The sequence below is a fragment of the Heterodontus francisci genome, chromosome 10 (assembly GCF_036365525.1).
Source record: "Heterodontus francisci isolate sHetFra1 chromosome 10, sHetFra1.hap1, whole genome shotgun sequence".
Taxonomy (NCBI): Eukaryota; Metazoa; Chordata; class Chondrichthyes; order Heterodontiformes; family Heterodontidae; genus Heterodontus; species Heterodontus francisci.
In genome coordinates this window covers 100,615,173-100,637,761 of record NC_090380.1, presented here as the reverse complement: position 1 = coordinate 100,637,761, position 22,589 = coordinate 100,615,173, and the positions used below count along the sequence as shown (strand labels likewise).

The 22,589-nt window shown below is 43.0% G+C and overlaps 1 protein-coding gene across 2 annotated transcripts in view; it reads left to right on the top strand.

The window, feature by feature from the left end:
* The first annotated feature begins 87 nt into the window (after nucleotides 1-87).
* The window catches only part of get1 (guided entry of tail-anchored proteins factor 1), a 60,040-nt gene continuing 37,538 nt past the window's right edge, over nucleotides 88-22,589 (top strand). The window contains exon 1 of one of the 2 annotated variants that reach the window (XM_068041161.1): nucleotides 88-189. In XM_068041161.1, coding sequence (XP_067897262.1) covers nucleotides 100-189 — 90 coding nt within the window. In that variant the 5' untranslated portion in view covers nucleotides 88-99. Of the gene's footprint in view, nucleotides 190-14,146; nucleotides 14,204-22,589 lie in introns of those variants that run through there. The other variant, XM_068041162.1, reaches the window with a different exon arrangement.

Genomic DNA, 22,589 nt, shown 5'->3' with positions numbered 1-22,589 from the left:
GGGGGCGGGGGTGGTTTGAATGCGAGGAATGGCTGGCGTTTTAACTCCATTTACCGCTGTTGTCGTGGTTTTTTTGGGGTGGGGTTAAATGATAGCAATATGGCGGAGAGCTATGCGTGGTTGTTAGTGCTTGGCTCAGTTTTGCTATGCAGTTTGTTCAAGATGCTGCTACCAACCCTTTCCTCGCTTGTAAGTATCCATTTGCAAGCCTAGACCAACAATAACGGTCAGAGTACAGGCATTGGGCTGCCACCGGTTAGTGCAATATGAGACCATTTCAAATTATAACGTCAGCCCTTTTTTGTACAAATATTACAGTGAAGAACAATATTTAATTAGAAGCAGAAAACGTAGTAAAGTTTTTGGAAGGCGTCTATTATAATTTTAATAGTTTGCTGTATTCCATGCAAAAATAAAAGCATTTCAAGCAAGAACCCTTATTCGCGATGAGTTCCTTTTAATAATATTGAGTCACTGGTAATTTATACTGCCCAAATAAATGGAGCCAGAGTTATTTAGAATAAGTAAGATCTGTGGAGAAAGGTGTGTCATAAACCAAAATGAATGATTCTTGTGACCTATTAAATTTAGTCTAAAACGTGGGGCTTTGGCTGGGATAGGTGAGTAGCTGCTAATAGCTAGAGAAATGTATATGTTTATGTAGGGTTTACTTGTGAACTGAAGCTTTGATTTTATAACCCGTTTTTATTGTATTCTGTGGCTTCTTGCCTTGTTTATTTTGTAGATTGAGAAAGATGAATAAAGCTGAACACAGACTGAAGTACAAAATTTATACTTAAAAAAAAAACCTAATCCAGATGGTAATGACAAAATAAAAATATCAGATACATTGGTACAATATATTGTGTTAAGCTGAGTAACAACTTTAGAAATTAAGACTTTAGTGGCTGGTGATGTAATGCCATAATGAAAATGTTTGCCAGTTTAGTTTTAAACCATTATATGGGTTCAGGATGTTGATTAAATGAGATGTGCAACAGCGTCACATGAAAGCACAGATTGGATCTGCTGTAAACTTCAGAAATCATTTTTTCTTTAATCGGCCAAGCTAAGAGTCTGGCAATTTTATATCCTTATTTTAAATTGATATTATTGGATTAATTAAAAGCAGTTGAGTGATTAACTTGTTTAACAGGTGAATGTTGCTACTGAAATGAATAGTAAATTTACTAGATCTGTTAAAGTGAAATAACAATTGTAACACTAAACTTCGAAAAAAAAGAGTTGGCTGAATTTGTTTTTGACTTCAGCCATTTTTATGATCAGAATTATTGAAGTGTGAGGGTAAACCATAACTTTCCCCTGCCCCTCAAAAACATTCAAGCATTAGGATGGAATGAGAGTTTAAAACTATATAACTTGTCAGCTTTTTTTGTTGTTGAAAAAGCAGTGTAAACAGAAAAATTTATAGTGTAACAGTATTTGGTATCCAAAAAAGGAAAAAATGCAATAATTTTGGGTGGAGACTTCTCAGAATTTATGTTAAAAGGGTGTTAACTTGCAAGGGAGCTTGTTTCTTTACCCCTGAACATGTTGACACATATAGTGATATGCTTCGTTCCTAAACTTTGTACATGTTACAGGTTGAATTTAATTGGAAACAGTGTAAGATGCAGCAGTAACATTAAAATTGCAGTCTGCAAGTATCTGAAAGTACAGAACATGAGATTCCTAGTGGTAATTTTGGGATAAGGATCAAAGTTCCAGTTTTTTGAGCAATGTAACTTCATTCAGAGAAATTTTGGGAGCCATTTATCACTCTATTTTAACATTTAATAGTCGTGTGGCAGAAATATGTGATCATCTAGGATTTGTTTTATAAAAATGGCGTCGTTGGAGAAAATACTTTTTTAACTTAAAAATATACAGATTTGGGAGAAGGGAACAAATTAGCAATCTGCAGTACCCCTGGCAACTAGGAAGGGAAAAGAGAAACTCCCTGCCACCCCCACCCCCTTACGTATGGGGACATGGGGAGGCATAGCTTGCTCCCATCTGTAGTAATGTGTTGGGGTCTCCAGTGGCTGCAGCTCTGGACTAAACTAAATGTTTCTTCAATAAAAACATTTTTTCAGATTGCAGAAGGATGGTGGTGGTGGGTCGAAATGAAAAAAACTGCAGTAGTCTGGGAAAAGGGCCAGCGAGTGGAACCATCTCAATTGTTCTTGCAGAGAGCCAGCACAGATGCAATGGGTTGAATGGCCTCCTGTGCAGTAACCATTCTATGATTCTACTTGTGAGCCAACTACATCGCTTCAGGGTTCCTGGTGACTGCATTTACTGTAGACATGCCCAAACATTCAGTTGCTCAGCCTAACTATGTTGCAGATAGTGGCTTGATAGGGTAACAGGAATGCTACTCTACTGGAGCTTTATTTTTAAAAAGGTTTTTTGCATTTCAATATGGATGAATTCTGTTGAGTCTATGGTGCTGCATTTTGATATCTGGATAATTAATTTCATACTAGCAGAGACCTGCAAAACATTTGCGATTAAAATTAGTATCTTTATTGCAACAGTAATTCACTAAATCCCCATACTCATCCCATTCCTTTCATCCCTTTCATCATCCCCATCCCCCATTCCGCACCTCCCAGGATGCCCAGACCACACCCACCCACCCCTCCCCCGCCATGGTTTCTTGTGAAATTCAATCAATTCTAGATAGCTCTTTGACATGTTAATCAGGTAGTCAAATTCTAATAACAGTTGTGCCAAAGCAACTGTGGATGCTGCCATGTAATGGAAAATAATCAATTCTTAAATTTTAGTGTCACTGAATTATGAGAGGGACTCTTGCTGTATTATACTTGTCTTTCTAGGTGGTAGAGGTTGCTGGTTTGGAATGTGCGGTCGAAGGAGCCTAGGTGAGTTGCTGCAGTGCATCTTGTGCATCGGTGGTGGAGGGAGTGAACGTTTAAGTTGGCGGATGGGGTGCTGGTCAAGCATACTGCTTTGTCCTGGATGGTGTCAAGCTTCTCGAGTGTTTGCTGAAGCCAGACTCATCAAGGCAAGTGGAGAGTATTCCATCGCACTACTGACCTGTGCCTTGTAGATGGTGGCCAGGCTTTGGGGATTCAGAAGGTGAGTTACTCCCCTCAATTCCTAGCCTGCTCTTGTAGCCACAGTACTTGCGTGGCTGGTCCAGTTCAGTTTCTGGTCAATGGTAACTCCCAGGATGTTGAAAGTGGGGGATTCAGTGATGGTAATGCTGTTGAATGTCAAAGGGAGATGGTTAGATTCTCTCTCGTTGGAGAAGGTCATTGCCTGGCACTTGTGTGGCACGAATGTTATTTGCCACATAGCCCAAGCCTGAATGTTGTCCAGATCTTGCTGCATCTGGACACGGACCACTTCAGTATCCCGACTACAACACAATACCTAGTGGTCATCAAAGCACTCATTGGATTATATGTAAATCCTGATTTTTCTTCCTAAAGCAGCAAATTAGAGAAAAACTGTTGGAATAACTGTCTGTGTTTTTGAATCCATAATGAGAAAAGATTGCAAGCCATATGTGCTGGCTCCATCCTTTGGCTGATTTCATGCTTGTAGAGCAACTAGTCCATCAGCTGTCTCCTGACAGGCAAAAACTAGAGACCTTTAGCCAATTCAGAAGTCTTAAAAATTCCTCTGGTCCCAAAAAGACAAGTCCTAGGAGGTGTTGATTTAATTGATTTAGAGATACAGCACTGAAACAGGCCCTTCGGCCCACCAAGTCTGTGCCGACCAACAACCACCCATTTATACTAACCCTACAGTAATCCCATATGCCCTACCACCTACCTACACTAGGGGCAATTTATAACAGCCAATTTACCTATCACCTGCAAGTCTTTTGGCGGTGGGAGGAAACCGGAGCACCCGGAGGAAACCCACGCAGACACAGGGAGAACTTGCAAACTCCGCACAGACAGTACTCAATCTAAACCCTTCATGACTCTAAACAGCTCGATCAAACCTTCTCTTAACCTATTCTGTTCCAGCAGAATAACCCCAGTTCTTCAGTCTATTCACATAACTGAACCCCTTATCTTTGAAACCATTCCAATAAATGTCTTCTGTACTTTCTCCAAAGCCTTCACGTCCTTCCCAAACACCGGTTCCTCAAATTGGATACATAATCTAGGTGGGCAGAGTTAGTGTTTTATATAGGTTTAGCATAACGTTCTGGCATTTATACTCTATGCCTTGATTTGTAAAGTCCAGAATCCATATGTTAATTAAGCTGCTTCATCAATGACCTCTCCATCATAAGGTCAGAAGTGTGGATGTTCACTGATTGCAGTTTTCAGTTCTAATCACAACTCCTCATAATGAAACAGTCCATGGCTGCATGCAGCAATATCTGAACAATGTTTAGGCTTGAACTGATGAGCAACGGGGTGGAAGGTGGAAATGTGGAGTTATCAGTTCAGCCATGAACTTATTGAATGGCGGAGCAAGCTCGGGTGGCCTACTCTTGCTCCTAATTTGTATGTTTGCAAGTAACATTCGTGGTGCACACATTCTAGGCAATGATCCTTTCCAACAAGGGAGATTCTAAGCACTCCCCTTGACATTCAGTGGAATTCAGCAGCATCTTCCAAGCCTGCAACCTCTACCATCTAGAAGGACAAGGACAGCAGACGCATGGGAACACCGCCACCTGCAAGTTCCTCTCCAAGTCTCTCACCATCCTGACTTGGAACTATATCGATGATCCTATACTCTCACTGGCTCAAAATCCTGGAACTCCCTTCCTAACAGCACTGTTGGTGTATCTACACCCCAAGGACTGCAGCAGTTCAAGAAGGCAGCTCATCACCACTTTCTTGAGGGCAATAAGGGATGGACAATAGATGCTGGCCTAGCCAGTGACCCCCACATCCAATGAACGAATAAAAAAAAAGTTACCATGGCCGAATCACCCACCGTCAACATCCTAAGAGTTACCATCCACCAGAAACTGAACTGAACTATAAATGCTGTGGATATAACAGCAAGTCTGAGACTGGGTATTCTGCAGCGAGTAACTCATCTCTTGACTCCCAAAGCCTTTCCACCATCTACAATGCACAAATTAGGAGTGTAATGGAATGCTGTCCACTTGCCTGGATGAGTGCAGCTCCAACAACGATCAAGAAGCTCAACATATATCTCTAAGTAAAAGCTTTTAAGTGCATAATGACCAGGCTCCAGTTCTGGCCTGCGCCACCTGGCTATCTGACTTGTTTCACGGATTGGATTGTGAATGCGTTAGGAACGCAGACGAGAATTTACCTGTTGCAATTTCTCAGTCCATTCTGCAGTCAGAGATGACTGCAGAGGGGCAAATGACTTTAAAAGGCAATTGGATGGCCACTTGGAAATAAACTTACAGGGCTATGGGGATCAAGCAGGGGAGTAGGACTGACTGGATAGCTCTGTGGAGAGCTGGCATGGACTCTGGGCTGAATGGCTTCCTTCTGTGCCGTAAATGACTCTGGCCATCTAGAACAAAGCAGCCCACTTGGGTGGCACCCCATCCACCACCTTAAATATTCACTGCCTTTGCTACTGATGCACAGTGGCAGCAATGTGTACCATCTACAAGATGAACTGCAGCAACTCACCAAGGCTGCTTTGTTAGTACCTTTCAAACCCATGACCTCGACTGTCTAGAAGGACAAGGCAGCAGATGCGTGGGAACACCACCATCTGCAAGTTGCGCTCCAAGTCACAAACCGTCCTGACTTGGAAATATATTGCAGTTCCTTCACTGTCGCTGGGTCAAAATCCTGGAACTTCCTTCCTAACAGCACTGTGGGTGTCCCTACCTCACGTGGACAGAAGTGGTTCCACAAGGTGGCTCACCACCATCTTCTGTTGAGATTGCAGAGCTCTGAGATGCAGAGGGATCCGGGTGTCCTAGTGCATGAATCACAAAAGGTTAGTATGCAGGTACATCACGTAATTAGGAAAGCTAATAAAATGTTTATTGCAACAGGAGTTGAATACAAAATTAGGGAGGTTATGCGTCAGCTAGACAGGGCATTGGGTAAACTACATCTGGAGTACTGTGTACAGTACTGGCCTCCTTTTATTTAAGGAAGGATGTAAATGCGTTGGAGGCAGTACAGAGAAGGTTTACTAGACTGATATCTGGAATGGGCGGGCTTTCTTATGAGGAAAGATTGGACAGGCTAGGCTTGTATCAGATGGAGTTTAGAAGTGTATGAGGCGACCTAATTGAAACAGATCCTGACGGGTCTTAACAGGGTGGATGTGGAAAGGATGTTTCCCCTGTTTAAAAATAAGGTGTCACCCATTTAAGACAGATGAGAAATGTTTTCTCTGAGGGTCGTGAGTCTTTGGAATTCTCTTCCTCAAAAGGTGGTGGAAGCAGAGTCTTTGAATATTTTTAAGGCAGAGGTAGATAGATTCTTGATAAGCAAGGGGATGAAAGGTTATCGGGGGTAGGTGGAAATGTGGAGTAATAAGTTCAGCCATTAACTTATTGAATGGCAGAGGGGGCTTGAAGGGCCGTGTGGCCTACTCCTTCTAGTTTGTATGTTCTTGAGTTTAATTAAGGATGGGAAATAAATGCAGGCATTGCTAGTGACATCCCCATCCCTTGGAACAGTTATGGTTTCTTGGTAGTGTGATTTCAGCATAAAAGGTTGATGCTTCTGGGTGTTGAGTGAGGGCCTATCAGTTCTGGCATGAATTTCAGTCCTTATTCAAGTCACACTGCACTTAACAGCACCACCTACAGGTTTAATACCTTTAGACCTCTTCGATGACTCACTGTTTTCAATATTAGATTGTGTCAAGATATTTCACTAATCAGTAAGTGAATTTGATCATAACTGCAGCTCAGTACCTTCACTTGCTTTGAAATAATACAGCTCAAAGATCTTTCATCAAACCTTGTCTCAAGCCACTAATATCTAGTTTGAGTTATAAGGGTGCACTATTGTGCCATACTGTAGCCGGGCAGTGTAAGCCAACACCCATAAAAGTAAGTTGCTCAGATCACTTACAAGAGTGACTTATGTCATTGAACCGGAGCAAGTCGTTATGCCAGACCCCAATTCTAATAGACCGCTGGGAACTGGTCTCTACTATCTCCTCTAGAGTCTTGTTCCACAGCTTGAACACCGGCTAGGAAAATTAAAACCTTTGTACATTGCCAACCTTACCTTCTGCTTCCTGATCTACTGGAGGTAAAGGAGCTCAAGTGTCAGTGAGAGAGATAAAAATACTTTGTGATGTCTGTGCAACGGAAGCAGCTGATTGGTGAGTGTTTGTTTATTTAAGTCTTAAGTTTATTTCTGTTAAGTCAGTTAATAGTATTAATAAATAGAAGCATGGCAGGGCAGCTTGGTCCCATGGAGTATGCATTCTGTTCCATGTGGGAACTCCAGGCCACTGCTCATGACCTGGACAACCACATGCAGGAAGTGTCATAAGCTGGAGAAGCTTGAGCTCCAGGACTCTGAGCTTGAGCAACAGCTGGCATTACTGTGGTGCATCCGCGAGGCTGAGTTTCTTGGATAGCGTGTTTCGGCTTAAGGGTGCGTGGGCAGAGAGGGATTGGGTGTCCACTGGACAGTCGAGGAGGACCAGGCAGGTAGTACAGGAGTCCCCTGAGTGCATCTCACTCTCCAACTACTATTCAGTTCTGAATACTGGTGCGAGTGATGGTTCATCTGGGGTGTGCAGCCAGAGCCTAGTCCACGGCACCATGGCTGGCTCAGTTGTATGGGGGCGGTGGGGTGGGTGTCGGGCAGGAGGGAGATTGGTAAAGAAATAGTGATAGGGCAACAGGCAGGCACTTCTGAAGCCAGAGAGTGAATTCAGGATGGTATGTTGCCTCCCTAGTGCCAGGGTCAAGGATGTCACTGAGTGACTGCAGAGCATTTTTGGGGGCAGGGTGAACAGCCATCAGGCGTAGTCCATTTCAGTACCAACATGGGTAGAAAGGAGAATGTGGTCCTGCAGGCAGAATGTAGGGAGCTAGGAAGGAAACTAGCAAGCAGGACCTCAAATGTAGTCATTTTTGGATTACCGCCAGTACCATGCACAAGTGAAGAAATAGGATGATAGAGCATATGAATGGGTGGCTGGAGAGATGGTGCAGGAGGGAGAGCTTCAGATTCCTGAGATATTGGGATTAGTTCTGGGAGAACTGGGACCTGTACAGGCCGGAGGGGTTGCACCTGAATAGAGTCAGGGCTAATGTCCTTTCGGGGCAGTTTGCCAATGCTATTGGAGTGTTAAAACTATCTTGGCAGTGGGGTGGGAACCAGGAAACATAGAGAGCAGGAGCAGGCCATTCGGCCCTTTGAGCCTGCTCCGCCATTCATTATGATTATGGCTGATCATTCAACTCACTATCCTATTCCTGCTTTCGCCCCATACCCTTTGATCCCTTTAGACCCAAGAGCTATATCTAACTCCTTCTTGAAAGCATGCAATGTTTTGGCCTCAACTGCTTTCTGTGGTAGCGAATTCCACAGGCTCACCAGTCTCGAGTGAAGAAATTTCTCCTCATCTCAGTCCTGAAAGGTTTACTCGGTATCCTTAGACCATGACCCCTGGTTCTGGACTCCCCCACCTTCGGGAACATCCTTCCTGCATCTACTCTGTCAAGTCCTGTTAGAATTTTTTAGGTTTCTATGAGATCCCCCCCCTCACTCTTCTGAACTCCAGCGAATATAATCCTAACCGACTCAATCTGTCCTCATACGTCAGTCCCGCCATCCCAGGAATCAGTCTGGTAAACCTTCGCTGCACTCCCTCTATAGCAAGAACATCCTTCCTCAGATAAGGAGACCAAAACTGCACGCACTATTCTAGGTGTGGCCTCACCAAGGCCCTGTATAATTGCAGCAAGACATCCCTGCTTCTGTACTCGAATCCTCTCGCTATGAAGGCCGACATACCATTTGCTTTTTTTTACTGCCAGTTGGACCTGCATGCTAACCTTCAGCAACTGGTGTACGAGAACACCCAGGTCTTGCTGCATATTCCCCTCTCTGATTATAGTCATTCAGATAATCTGCCTTCCTGTTTTTGCTACCAAAGTGGATAACCTCACATTTATCCACATTATACTGCATCTGCCGTACATTAGCCCAGTCACTCAACTTGTCCAAATCACCCTGAAGCCTCTCTGCATCCTCCTCACAATTCCCACCCAGTTTTGTGTCATCTTCAAATTTGGAGATATTACATTTAGTTCCCTCATCTAAATTATTAATGTATATAGTGCCTAGCTGGGGTCCTAGCACCGATCCCTGCGGTACCCCACTAGTCACTGCCTGCCATTCGGAAAAAGACCCATTTATCCGTACTCTTTGTTTCCTGTCCGCCAACCAATTTTCTATCCATCACAATACACTACCCCCAATCCCATACGCTTTAATTTTCATGCTGATCTCTTATGTGGGACTTTGTCGAAAGCCTTCTGAAAGTCCAAATAAACCACATCCACTGGCTTCCCCTCATCAACTCTACTAGTTACATCCTCGAAGAATTCTTTTAGATTTGTCAAGCATGATTTCCCTTTCGTAAATCCATGCTGACTCTGTCCGATTCTACCACTGTTCTCCAAGTGCTCTGCTATAAAATCTTTGATAATGGACTCTAGAATTTTCCCCACTACCGACGTCAGGCTGACTAGTCTATAATTCCCTGCTTTCTTTCTACCTCCCTTTTTAAATAGTGGGGTTACATTAGCAACCCTCCAATCTGTAGGAACAGTTCCAGAGTCTATAGAATCTTGGAAGATGACCACCAATGTATCGGCTATTTCTAGGGCCACTTCCTTAAGTACTCTGGGATGCATACCATCAGGCCCTGGGGATTTATCAGCCTTCAATCCCATCAATTTCCCCAACACAATTTCTCTACTAATACTGATTTCCTTCACTTCCTCTTTCTCACTAAACCCTGTGTTCCCCAATATTTCTGGTATTTCTGGCATTTCAGGAGGTAATGTTAGAGGAAAACCAAGGTGCACAAAGAATTGGGATAGACAAATAGCGCCAGATATTGGGTGGGGTCAGAGTAAGAAGCAATGCAATAAGGTCTAAATTGAGTGAGAGTGACTGCCCTTGATATCAAGGCAGCATTTGACCGCGTATGGCATCAAGGAGCCCGAGTAAAACTGGAGTTAGTGGGAATCGGGGAAAATTCTCCACTGATTGGAGTTGTACCTAGCGCAAAGGAAGATAGTTGTGGTTGTTGGAGGTCAATCATTTCAGCTGCAGGCCATCACTGCAGGAGTTCCTCAGGTTTGTGTTTCATCAATGACCTTCCCTCCATCATAAGGTCAGAAGTGGGGATGTTCGTTGATTGCACAATGTTGACCATTCACGACTGCTCTGGTAACGAAGCAGCCTGTGTCCAGATGCAGCAAGACCTGGACAACATTCAGGTTGGGCTAATAAGTGGCAAGTAACATTCGTGCCACACAAGTGCTAGGCAATGACCATCCCAAACAAGAGAGTGTCTAACCATCTCCCCTTGATCATCAATGGCATTACCATCACTGAATCCCCCACTATCAACATCCTGGGGGTTACCATTGACCAGAAACTGAACTTGACTACAAGAGCAGGTCAGAGGCTGGGAATTCTGCAGCGAGTAACTCACCTCCTGTCTCCCCAATGCCAATCCATCATCTACAAGGCACAAGTCAGGAGTGTGATGGAATACTCTCCACTTACCTGGATGAGTGCAGCTCCAACAACACTCATGAAGCTCGACACCATCCAGGACAAAGCAGTCCATTTGATTGGTACCCCATCCACCACAGTCAACATTTACTCTCTGCACCACTGACGCACAGTGGCAGCAGTGTGTACCATCTACAAGATGCACTGCAGCAACTCATCAAGACTCCACTGACCGCACCTTCCAAACCTGCGACCTCTACTGCCAAGAAGGGCAAGGGCAGCATGGGAAAACCACCACCTGCAAGTTCCCCTCCAAGTCACGCACCATCCTGACTTGGAACTATATCGCCGTTCCTTCACTGTCACTGGGTCAAAATCCTGTAACTCCCTTCCTAACGGCACTATGGGTGTACCTATCCCACATGAACAGCAGCAGTTCAAGCAGGCAGCTCCCCACCAGCTTCAGAAGGCAGTTAGGGATGGGCAATAAATGCTGGCCTAGCCAGCGATGCCCACATCCCATGAACGACCAGTTTAAAAAAAAAAAAAAAAATTACTAAGCAATTGTGTGAATGCATGGTGCGGTCAATAAGGTTGGTGAACTGCAGGCACAGATAGCCACGTGGAAATGATATGGCAATAATTGAGACCTGGCTCAAAAAAGGGCAGGACTGCATATTAAATATTTCTGGATACAAGGTATTCAGGAAAGATAGGGATGGAAAGAAAAGAGGAGGACTAGCAATATTGATTAAGAAGAACATTACAGTGCTGGTTTCGAGAGGATATCCTAGAGGGGTCAAGGACAGAATATACGTGGTTAGAGCTAAGAAACAATTGAGGTACCATTACATTGCTGGGTATATTCTATAGACCAGCAATTAATGGGAAAGTTATAGAGGGACAAATTTGCAAGTAAATTGCAGAGGGGTGCAAGAATTATAGTTATAGAGTTATAATGGACTTTAATTATCCTAATATAGACTGGGATCGTAATTGTGTAAAGGGCAGAGAGGCACAAGAGTTTTTGAGTCTGTTCAGAAGAATTTTCTACATCAGTATGTTTGCAGCCCAATGAGGAAGGAGGCATTACTGAATCTGGTTCTGGGAAATGAGGTGGGTCAAGTGTCTGCAGAGTAACATTTAGGGGACAGTGACCATTGCATCATAAGATTTGGGTTGGCTATGGAAAAGAACAAGGAGCAATCCAGAGTTTAAAAATAATTAACTGGAGGAGGGCCACCTTCAATGCAGTAAGAATGGATCTGGCCCAGGTAAATTGGAATCAAAGACTGGACGGCAAAACTGTAATGGAACAATCATGGGCTGCCTTTAAAGAGGCGATAGTTTGAGTACAGTCAAGGTACATTCTTACATGCAAGGAAGGTAGGGCAAACGGATCCAGAGCTCCCAGGGTGATAAAGGTGAAGCAGGAAAAGTGTGCACATGACAGATGTCAGGTGGATATCCAACCAGGCTGGATATAGAAGGTTCAAAAGGGAAGTGGAAAAAAAAAGCAAATAATAGAAGCAAAGAGAGAGTATGAGAAGAGACTGGCAGCTATCGTAAAATGGAATTCCAAAGTTTTCTACAAGCATATAAATAGTAAAAAGGTGGTTAAAGGAGGAGTGGGGCCAGTAAAAGGAGATTAACGCATGGAGACAGGGGACATGGCTGAGATACTGAATGAATACTTTGCATTTGCCTTTACCAAGGAGGTCGATGCTCGCCTCGTAGTGAAAGAGGAGGTAGTTGAGATGCTGAATGGGCTAAGTATTGATGATAAGGAGGTGGTATTAGATAGGCTGGCTGTGTTTAAAGTTGATATGTCAGCAGGACCGGATTAGATGCATGCAAGAATACTGAGGGAAGTAAGGATGAAATTGCAGAGGCGCTGGCCATAATCTTCCAATCCTCCTTAGATACAGGGATGATGCCAGAGGACTGGAGAATTGCAAATGTTACACCCTTGTCCAAAAAAGGGTGTAAGGATAAGCCCAGCAACTACAGGCCAGTTGGTTTAACCTTGGTGGTGGGAAAGCTTCTGAAAATGTAATTCGGGACAAAATTAACTGTCATTTGGACAAATGTACATTAATTAAAGAAAGCCAGCACAGATTTGTTAAGGGCAAATCGTACTTAACTAACTTGCTTGAGTTTTTTGATGAAGTTACAGGGAGCATTGGTGAGGGTTAGGCGCGTGATTGTTGTACATACATTTCCAAAAGGCATTCGATAAAGTGCCACATAACAGGCTTCTCAGCAAAGTTAGAGTTCATGGAATAAAAGGGATAGTGGCAGCATTGATACAAAATTGACTCAGTGACGGGAAACAAGAGGGTAGCGGTGAACTGTTGCTTTTGGACTGAAGGAAGGTGTAGTGGAGTTCTCCAATGGGGTTGGTGTTGGGACCACTGCTTTTCTTCATATATGACTTAGACGTGGGTGTACAAGGCACAACTTCAAAATTTGCAGATGACCCAAAACTTGGAAATATTGTGAACTGTGAGGAAGATAGTGATAAATTTCAAAAGGACATAGACTGGTGGATTGGATGGATGTGGCAGATGAAATTTAATGCAGAGCAGTGTGAAGTGATTCATCTTGCTCAGAAGAATGAGGAGAGGCAATATAAAATAAAGGGTACAATTGTAAAGTGGGTGCAGGAGCAGAGGGACCTGGGGGTCCACACAGATCATTGAAGGTTGCAGGGCAGGTTGAGAAAGCAGTTAATAAAGCATATGAGATCCTGGGATTTGTAAATAGGGTCATAGAGTGCAAAAGCAAGGCAGTTATGATAAACCTGTATAAAACACTAGTTCAGCCTCAACTGGGGCATTTGTGTCTAGTTCTGGACACAACACTTCAGGAAAGATGTGAAGGCATTAGAGAGGGTGCAGAAAAGATTCATGAGAATGGTTCACAGGATGAGGAACTTTAGTTAGGCAGATAGATTGGAAAAGCTGGGGCTATTCTCCTTGGGAGAAGATAGAGGTGTTCAAAATGATGAGGGATCTGGACAGAGTAGATAGGGAGAAACTGTTCTTGTTGGCAGAAGGATCCAGAACCAGAAGACACTGATTTAAGGTGATTGGAGAAAGAAGTAAGGCAACATGAGGAAAAGCTATTTTATGCAGTGAATGGTTAGGATCTGGAATGCACTGCTGGAGAGTGTGATGGAGGCAGATTCAATCGAGGCCTTCAAAAGGGAATTGGATAATTATCTGAAGAGAGAAAATTTGCAGGGCAATGGGGAAAAAGTGGGGGAGCGGGATGAGGTGATATGGGCACAAGGCAAATTACCACCATTCTGTGATTCAATGATCTGTGCATGGTGCCTAGTGCACTTTCTTATCAATGCATTTAATAAATACTTGGATGAGTGCAAATGGGAGAGATTACAAACCCAAGTCTATAACTCCGTGATTGCAGGGAAGGCATCTTCCTTATTGCCCTCTTTGTCTCTTCATCAGAGTCGCAATGTATTTTCTGACGTGGCGAGGCAGATGAAGCTTGGACTCAGTATTCCAAATGTGGTAATACCAAAACTTACACTGTTGACTCCAGTCGTCTTTTGGATTTAAGAAAAATTGAATTGTCCAATAAATTGAACTAAGCAATGTCAATAACGTGTTGAAAAATTCCAATAATTTGAATTAAGAGGAGTCTATGTAATTTTATAGTTGTGGCCCTAAAAACAAATCATATTCCAGCCCAGAACCCTGTTTGATTTGTCTGTTCTGATACTTGTAACCTTAAGTCAGCAATGATCACTCCCAGATCGTTCTTCCTTTTGGTAACCTTTAACCAATATTCACTCATGTTGCAGGCCATGCTTTTATTATGATTGCTGCAGATTGTCTATTTTGGATGACATTTGCCATTCTTGGGGCCCACTTCCCAATCTATCCAGATTCATTTGCAGTGTTGTTCCCTCTTCCAAGTTACAGGCGATGCCATAAAATTTAATATAAAGAGAGAAAATGCTGGAAATACTCAGCAGGTCTGGCAGCATCTGTGAAGAGAGAAACAGAGTTAACGTTTTAGGTTGATGACCATCAGAACTGGGAAAAGTTAGAAATGTCCTAGGTTTTAAGTAGGTCAAATGGGAGAGGGCAGAAAAAACCCCAAAGGAAGGGTCTATGATAGGGCAGAAGATGGGAGACATCAAATGACAAAGGAGTTGGTGGGGCAGAGCCAAAGGGAGTAAAAAAAGGGACAAGTAAAGGAACAAAAGATGCGTCAATAGGAGTGTGAATGGAAGAATGAACAACTGCCATCTGAAAGCACAACAGGAGAAAACAAGATTAAAACTGAAACATGCAAAGAAAAGGAAACTAAGTGGGGGCAGAGATTATGGTCTGAAATTGTTGAACTCATTGTTGAGTCCAGAAAACCTAATCGAAAAATGAGGCACTGTTCCTCGAGTTTATGTTGAGCTTCATTGGAACATTGCAATAGGCTGAGGACAGAGATCAGAGTGATAGCAAAGTGGAGAATTAAAATGGCAGGCCACTGGAAGCTCGGGGTCATGCTCCTGGACTGAATGGACATGTTCTGCAAAAGGGTCACCCAATCTGCGTTTGGTCTTCACAGCGTAGAGCAGAACGCATTGTGAGCAGCAAATACAGTATGCTAAATTGAGAAGTACATGTAAATTGCTGTTCCACCTGGAAGAAGTGATTGGGGCCTTGGACAGTGAAGAAGGAGGAGGTGAAAGGGCAGCAGTTGCATCTCTTGTGCGCTTGCATGGAATTTAGTTATCTTCAATTCTAGTTCAAACACGAATGAAACTTTGAACACACCACTCACAATGTAGCTCAACTTGCCTTTATATCGTGCCTTTAATATAGAAATCATGCCTCTAATATAGAAAACGTCCCAAGGCGCTTCACATAAGCGTAATCAGCCAAAACTCACTCATCTGTCAGAGATATTAAGAAACGGGACTAAAGGTTTGGTCAAAGAGCTGGGTTTTAAGGCTCCTTTCAAAGGACAGGAGGGTAGCAGAGAGGTTTAGTTGGGATTTCCAGAGCTTGGGGCTTAGATGGCTGAAGGTACATCCTTCAATGGTAGGACAAAGGGAATTCAGGATGCACATAACATCAGAGCTTTCAGAGTGTTTTAGGGCTTGAGAAGGTTATAGAAATGGGAGGGGTGAGGCAAAGAAGGGATTTGAACACACTGATTTTAACCTTGAGGGTTGGGGAACTGGGAGCCGATGTATGTAACAGAGGGGTGATTGTTGAGTAGGATTTGGTGTGGGTTATGATTGCCGGCAGCAGAGTTTTGGGTATGTTGGTTTATGGAGGATGGAAGCTTGTGCCTGGAGGTAACAAAGGCATGAATGAGGGTCATTGCAGCAGACAAGTTGAGGCAGTTCCTCACATCCTGTTTCTTGTAAGGACGCCATCCCATTCTCCCAGTTTCTCTGTCTCCAACGCATCTGTTCTGATGATGTAACCTTCCACAACAGCACTTCTGACATGTCTTCCGTTTTCCTCAACCGAGGATTCCCCCCACTCTGGTTGGCGTGGCCCTCAACCGTGTCTGACCTATTTCCTGCACTTCTGCCCTCATCCCTTCCCCTCCCTCCCAGAACCGCGACAAGGTTTCCCTTGTCCTCACTTCCCTCTATCATTTCTGCCACCTCCAGAGTGATGCCACCACCGAACACACCTTCCCTCCCCCCCCCCCCCCCCCCTCCACTCCCCTGTCAGCATTCCGAAGGGATCATTCCCTCCGCGACACCCTGTTCCACTCCTCCATTAACCCCCACACCTTGTCCCCTTCCCACGGCACCTTCCCATGCAATCGCAGGAGGTGTAATACCTGCCCTTTTACCTCCTCTCTCCTCACCATCTAAGGCTGCAAACACTCCTTCCAGGTGAAGCAGCAATTTACTTGTACTTCAACTTAGTATACTGTATTCGCTGCTTACAATATGGTCGCCTCTACATTGGGGGAGACCGAACGCAGATTAGGTGACTGCTTTGCAGAACACCTCCGCTCAGTCTGAAAGCCTGACCCCAAGCTTCCGGTTGCTTGCCATTTCAATGCACCCCCTGTTCTCCTGCCCACATATCTGTCCTTGGCCTGCTCCAGTGTTCCGGTGAACATCAACGCAAGCTCGAGGAGCAGCACCTGATCTTTCAATTAGGCACTCTACAGCCTTGTGGACTGATCATTGAGTTCAATAATTTCAGAGTATGACTGGCCCTTTTTTAAAGTATTTTTCTGGTTTGATTTTATTTTTAAACCATGTGCCTGTTTTTTCATGTGGACTGAGCTGCTCATTATTTCGCTGTTAACACTCTCTCTGGACTAATGCATTGTCTTTCATGACAAGCATTAACACACTGTTTGCCTTTGTCCCAGGACAGCTTTGTCATTTAATCTCTCCTGCCCTCTGCCTGATCACACACCTTCCCTTTTGTTCTCTTCCCCACCAAACTCCACCCCCGCTTCACTTACCTAAAACCTAATTCTTTTCTAATCTTTGCCAGTTTTGATGAAAGGTCACAGACCTGAAACATTAACTCTGCTTCTCTCTCCACAGATGCTGCCTGACCTGCTGAGTACTTCCAGCACTTTCTGTTTTTATTTCAGATTTCCAGCATCTGCAGTATTTTGCTTTTATATTATTGAGGCAAGGGAGGTTGTTATGAAGGTGGAAGTAGATAGCCTTTTAATCGGTTCTGGGATTGAATACTCAGTTTAGGTCAAATCGGACACCGAGATTGTAAACAGTCTGGCTCCACCAGGCAGAGGCAGATAGATTCTTGATAAGGGGGTGAAAGGTTAACGGAGGTCAGCTGGAATGTGGAGTAATCCGTTCAGCCATGTGGTGGTGGTGCAGGCTCGAGAGGCCGAGTGACCTACTCCTGCTCCCAATTCATATGTTCGTATGAACCTGAAACAATGACCGTGGAAATGGGTGGGTATCAGTGGTTTAGGTACAGATATGGGGGAGCCAAAGGCAATGGCTTTGCTTTTCCCTGATATTTAACTGGAGGACATTGTGTCTCATCCAGAGCTTAAAACGTCATTTAAAACTTTTTTATTTGTGGGCCTCTCTGCCAATTTTTCAAAGATTCATATTTCCATTTCGATCCCTATACTTTATGACTTAATTTCCCCTCGTGATGATATATCAAAAGCTTTTTGGAAATTCAGGTAATCAGTGCCTACTGGGTATCCTTGACCCAACACCCTAATCACATCATCAAAGACACTTGATCACAAATTTATCATATAATTTGCAAAATTATATGTTGTATCTCCAGCAACCACTTCGTTCTGAATGCTCAAGTGACTTCCTAGACGTTTTCTGTCACTGGTGGGTGCTGCATGGAGTCAGCTGCCTTATCAACCTCGATTACCATTTGATACTGATTGAAATTGGAGGGGCTGGCTCGTTGTCCTTGCTTAGTACAGTCTTCCTCTGGGGTGCTCTTGCAGACCCTTTGTACAAAACTGTGCATTTATTTTGTGCTTTTTTTGCAGTGGTTTCTTCGCTTTACTTAAAATTGGGTAATGTCAGGTTAAATATAGGATGTTATTTGTATAGTTGCTCTGTTACGACCGAGATGGGAGGAGTGCACTGTGTGTTCTAGTTCCACTTCTCCATGTGTCACAACATATATTTAAATTTTTTCCCACTTCCCGATATGGTCCATAGACTCTATTTTTATCCCAGAATAAAACACACCAAATCAGTTTCTTTAATAAACAACAAAATTTTCAGTTTATTATAAAACAAGTCTTAACCAGTAATGAAGTAAAGGATAAACGCACATTGAAATTTTAAATTCCCCTTTTTACCTTAGCCCCTCACATACACACATACACCAGTTAACCGGAAAAATAACGGTATTTTTGTTTTTAGAGTTCTACTACAAACAAAAATACACTTGGGCTGAATAGTTGCTCATTCTTGAAGAAGCAGCACGAGATATGTTGTGTTCCAAATACTGGCATACAGTCTGGCCTCGAGTATATGTGGACGGGTCACGAGGATCTTTTAGAACAGTTCTTTTCAGGCGGCGTTGAGAGTTAATTGAGCAGGCTTTTCTTTAAAGATGAGACGAGATGAGTTGACACAGTTGACTTCTCAGGGTCCTTTAGAGAGGTGCTGGAAAGCTGAGCTGGGTTGTGGTCTTCTCTTCCCTCCTTTTGGGAATTCTGTTCTGTCCTTGGAAGTTCTCTCTTTTTTTTATACTGTTCAACCCTAACTCAAAACAATTCAAAAGCGAAACCGACAACAGGTCAATCTTTTGACCTCCATCAATCTTGACCTGTCACTTTGTAAACCATTTCTCCAAAGTTCTCTGTTGTTTATTGAGCTGGAAGTCAGGTATTTTCCTAGAAAGGCTTGTTTTCCTCACAAGACATCTCAGTGCCCCTTTTTCAAAAACATTTCCAGGGTCTGTTTTTCAAAGTCAAGTGGCCTTTACATCACACACACCCCCTTTGAAAACCCCAAAGTTTAACATTTCTTCAATCTTTCAAAAATGAATCCTCAAAAAATATATATAACAAAACAGAGGCACTTTTGTAACAGCTAGCTCAGACAAGGGAAATAGTGCATGTCATGTCGTGATTAGTAGCATGCTGCTTTAAAAAATAAATGGCTTCAAAAGCCATGTAAATCTGATTCTGGTGTTGGTTAAAGAAACAGTTCTGACAAAAGGTCATAGAGCTGCAACATTAACTGTTTCCCTCTCCACAGTTGCTGCTTGGCCTGCTGAATGGTTCCACCATTTTCTGTATTTATTTCAGGGTTCCTTTGGGACTTTAGTGGAAAGGTATTACATGTTCTTGCTAAGAAATGGTCTCAGGAGTTCTTATTTCAGCCTCAAGTGCATAGTGTTTGAGTTTAGATGGCTGGAGAATTCCACTGCTCTTTGAGTAGTGGTTAGGATCTTTTGCATCTACTTGAGAGGCAGTCTGGGGTTTGGTTTAATGTCTCATATGAAAGACCACACCTTCAACAGTACAGCAGTCTCGAGGGCTGGGTTCAGCCTTGACTCTAGAAGACTCTGCAGTGCAGTACTGAGGAAATACATACGAGACATTGAGCTGAGATGTAAAGTCCATTCCAGCAGTTCAGATGGATGTTAAAAGTTCCCATTGAGCTATTTGATGAGAAGGTGAGAATATTTCCGGCCAGTGAGTTTTCTTCGGGTTGTTCATCTCATGTTAGCAGAATGTTGCTGTGTGCAAAAGTGACTGTTCTGTTTTCCTACATAATTGTCACTGCACCTTCATTCATTGTCTGAAGCTCTATGGAATGATTTTAAGATTTAACAAAATGTCCTATTAATTCCAGCCTTTATTTTTGTTCTTTGTCACTAGCTATCTGCTTCCCAGTCCAATCTTTTCCATATTAAGTGCAGAACTATATAAAGTGGATTTACCATCTTTCTGGAGCATGAATAAATTGTGGACGAGTGGACCGTACCATAAGATTCCATGTTGATCGTCAGATCCTAAAATGATCTGACACGTTCCAGTGACTACTATATGCCTCATGAAAGAGATCCTTGAAATGCTATGGCATGCATTGTATCTAGCAAATTCAGACCTGACCAAAGGTTATTGGCAGGTGTCAATAAGCACAAAAGCCCAGTCATTCTGAATTTGCTATGCTATCGGGACTATACATGTTTACAGTCATAGCTTTCAGAATGAAGAAGACGAGCCACATTCTGGTGGCTGGTGGTTGCAGTTCTGACGATGGTTGGGGATTATGTAGTATGTCATTATAGACCCCCACCTGCCAAGAATGAGGCATATTAATTTCACCACATGGTCATTAAATTTCAAATCATTGCTGGGAAGAAAAGGCCTGTTACAAGGGCTGCCAGATGCTTGGCTGGAAGACATTTACATACCAATAAGGGCAAGAGAGGTTACTCCCCTTCTCCATTTAACCCACAATGGACTTTGAGCACCAGACATTGAAGGCAGGGAAGTGCATTCCAGGCCCTGCTAAGATGGTACAATCTACAGAGCCAAGACGTGGTCAGACCAGTTAGTCATATGACTAACCTGCTTGGCAACTTGGGTTTTTCTGAATTGTACAAACTTTTTGAACTGAGAATGTCTGTTTGCTCCTGGACTGAAAAGACCTCTGCTGTCTGCTTCCATCTCTTTCTCACGGATCTCCAAATCCACTGAAGACGTATGACCCCCAAGAGAGAAAAGTCTCCTACAGCGAGAAAGGTTTAAGAATAGTACTGGGCCCCAACGAAAAGCAAGATCTACCTACAATCAAGGACTCTACAGTGAGCTCAAAGAACCATAACAAAAACCCTCTTCAGATATTGCCTCAAACTTTTCCACTTTATTTCTTCTCTTTTCTGTATCTGATCTGCACGTGTGTATCATTTATGCATGCTGGTGTGGGTGCGTCGTGTATCCGTAGGTGTTAACCGAATTAGAGTTTAAGTTTAATAAATTTCAACCTTCTTTAAACCTAAGAAAACCTGTTTGTGCTTGTTTCTTTGCCTTATAATTGGAAAGCAGTGAACAAGGATTCACCAAGGGGGAGCTAAAAACACGGTGTGTTTAAAATAAAACCCTGTTATGGGAAGACCAGGTGAAGGCTGAGAGGGACCCCAAGATGCTTTTCTCACCCGAAGTAACAAGTAGCATACATTGACATTGTCATATTTGGATGGATAAGTCTCTCCCATACCATCCCATCTTGTGCAAAGCAGGGTTGACCGTTTGATGTCAAAAGATTTAACATTAATATAGCTGAGGTATTGTGCTTGGGTCAACATTTGGGTGGGGAAAAGAAAAATCTGACCAGGTGAGCATGGATTACGTTGTGCTCTGGGCCTGCCCCAAGAAGTGAATATGGACATTCCTAGGGTTTTAATCAGCCTCTCTGACAAACCTTATGATATCTCCTGAGGCAGAAAGTATTTTTGACAGCTGAAAAATATTCTGTGTGCAGATTGCTAATTTCTAGCATAACAAATTATCTTTGACTTATTTTTCTATTTCCAACGTGAATCTAATTTGGTAAATGTTCTTCTGTCTTTTTCAGGAAAATGATCAGCTATATACTGAACAATAATGTTTTTGAGTATTGCTGAAAATAGACACACTGTGGATTATTTAACAAATATTGTCCAATCGCAGAATCACATCTAATGTTGGACACTTGAGTTTTGTCTGTTATGCAGTTGTTGTTTTCCCTTATATTGGCTGTTCTTGCGGATTGTCTTGACGAGTGCAAGACAAAAAGCTTCGACAACGTGTCTTTATTTTTAGCAAAACTAAATGATGATTAATAATGTTCTTGTACATACCTAGGAGGACTGATGTACAGGTCTATAAGAGTGAGTGTAGGTAGAAAACTGTAAGAGGAGAAATAGGATGGTGTTTGAGGCATTGAACAAAAAAGTCATTTTTAAAATTTTGCATTTATAAAGCGTCATTCACGATCACTGGAATTTCCAAAGACTTTACAGTCAGTGAAGTACTTTTAAAATGTAGTCACTGTTGTAATGTAGAAAATATGTCAACCAGTTTGCACACAGCGATGTCATAAGGACCAAATCCTTTTTTTTTGGTGATTGTCGATTGAGGATAAATATTTGCTAGGAGACCGAGGATAACACCCCCCCCCCCCTCCCCCTCACCCCGGCTCAAGTTCAAAATAGTCTCCGGGTAAGGCAGATGGGACCTCATCTCATCCAAAAGACACCACCTCTGACAGTGCAACTCCCTCAGTACTGCACTGGAGTATCTGCCTTGAATTGTGTGCTAGATCCTGCAGTGGGACTTGAATCCACAACCTTCTGACTCAGAGGTGGGAGTGCTACCAACTGAGACATAGCTGATACTTAAATTTGTACAAGATGTTGATTAGGGTGCATAGAATTTAAAATATGGAACCAGGCCATT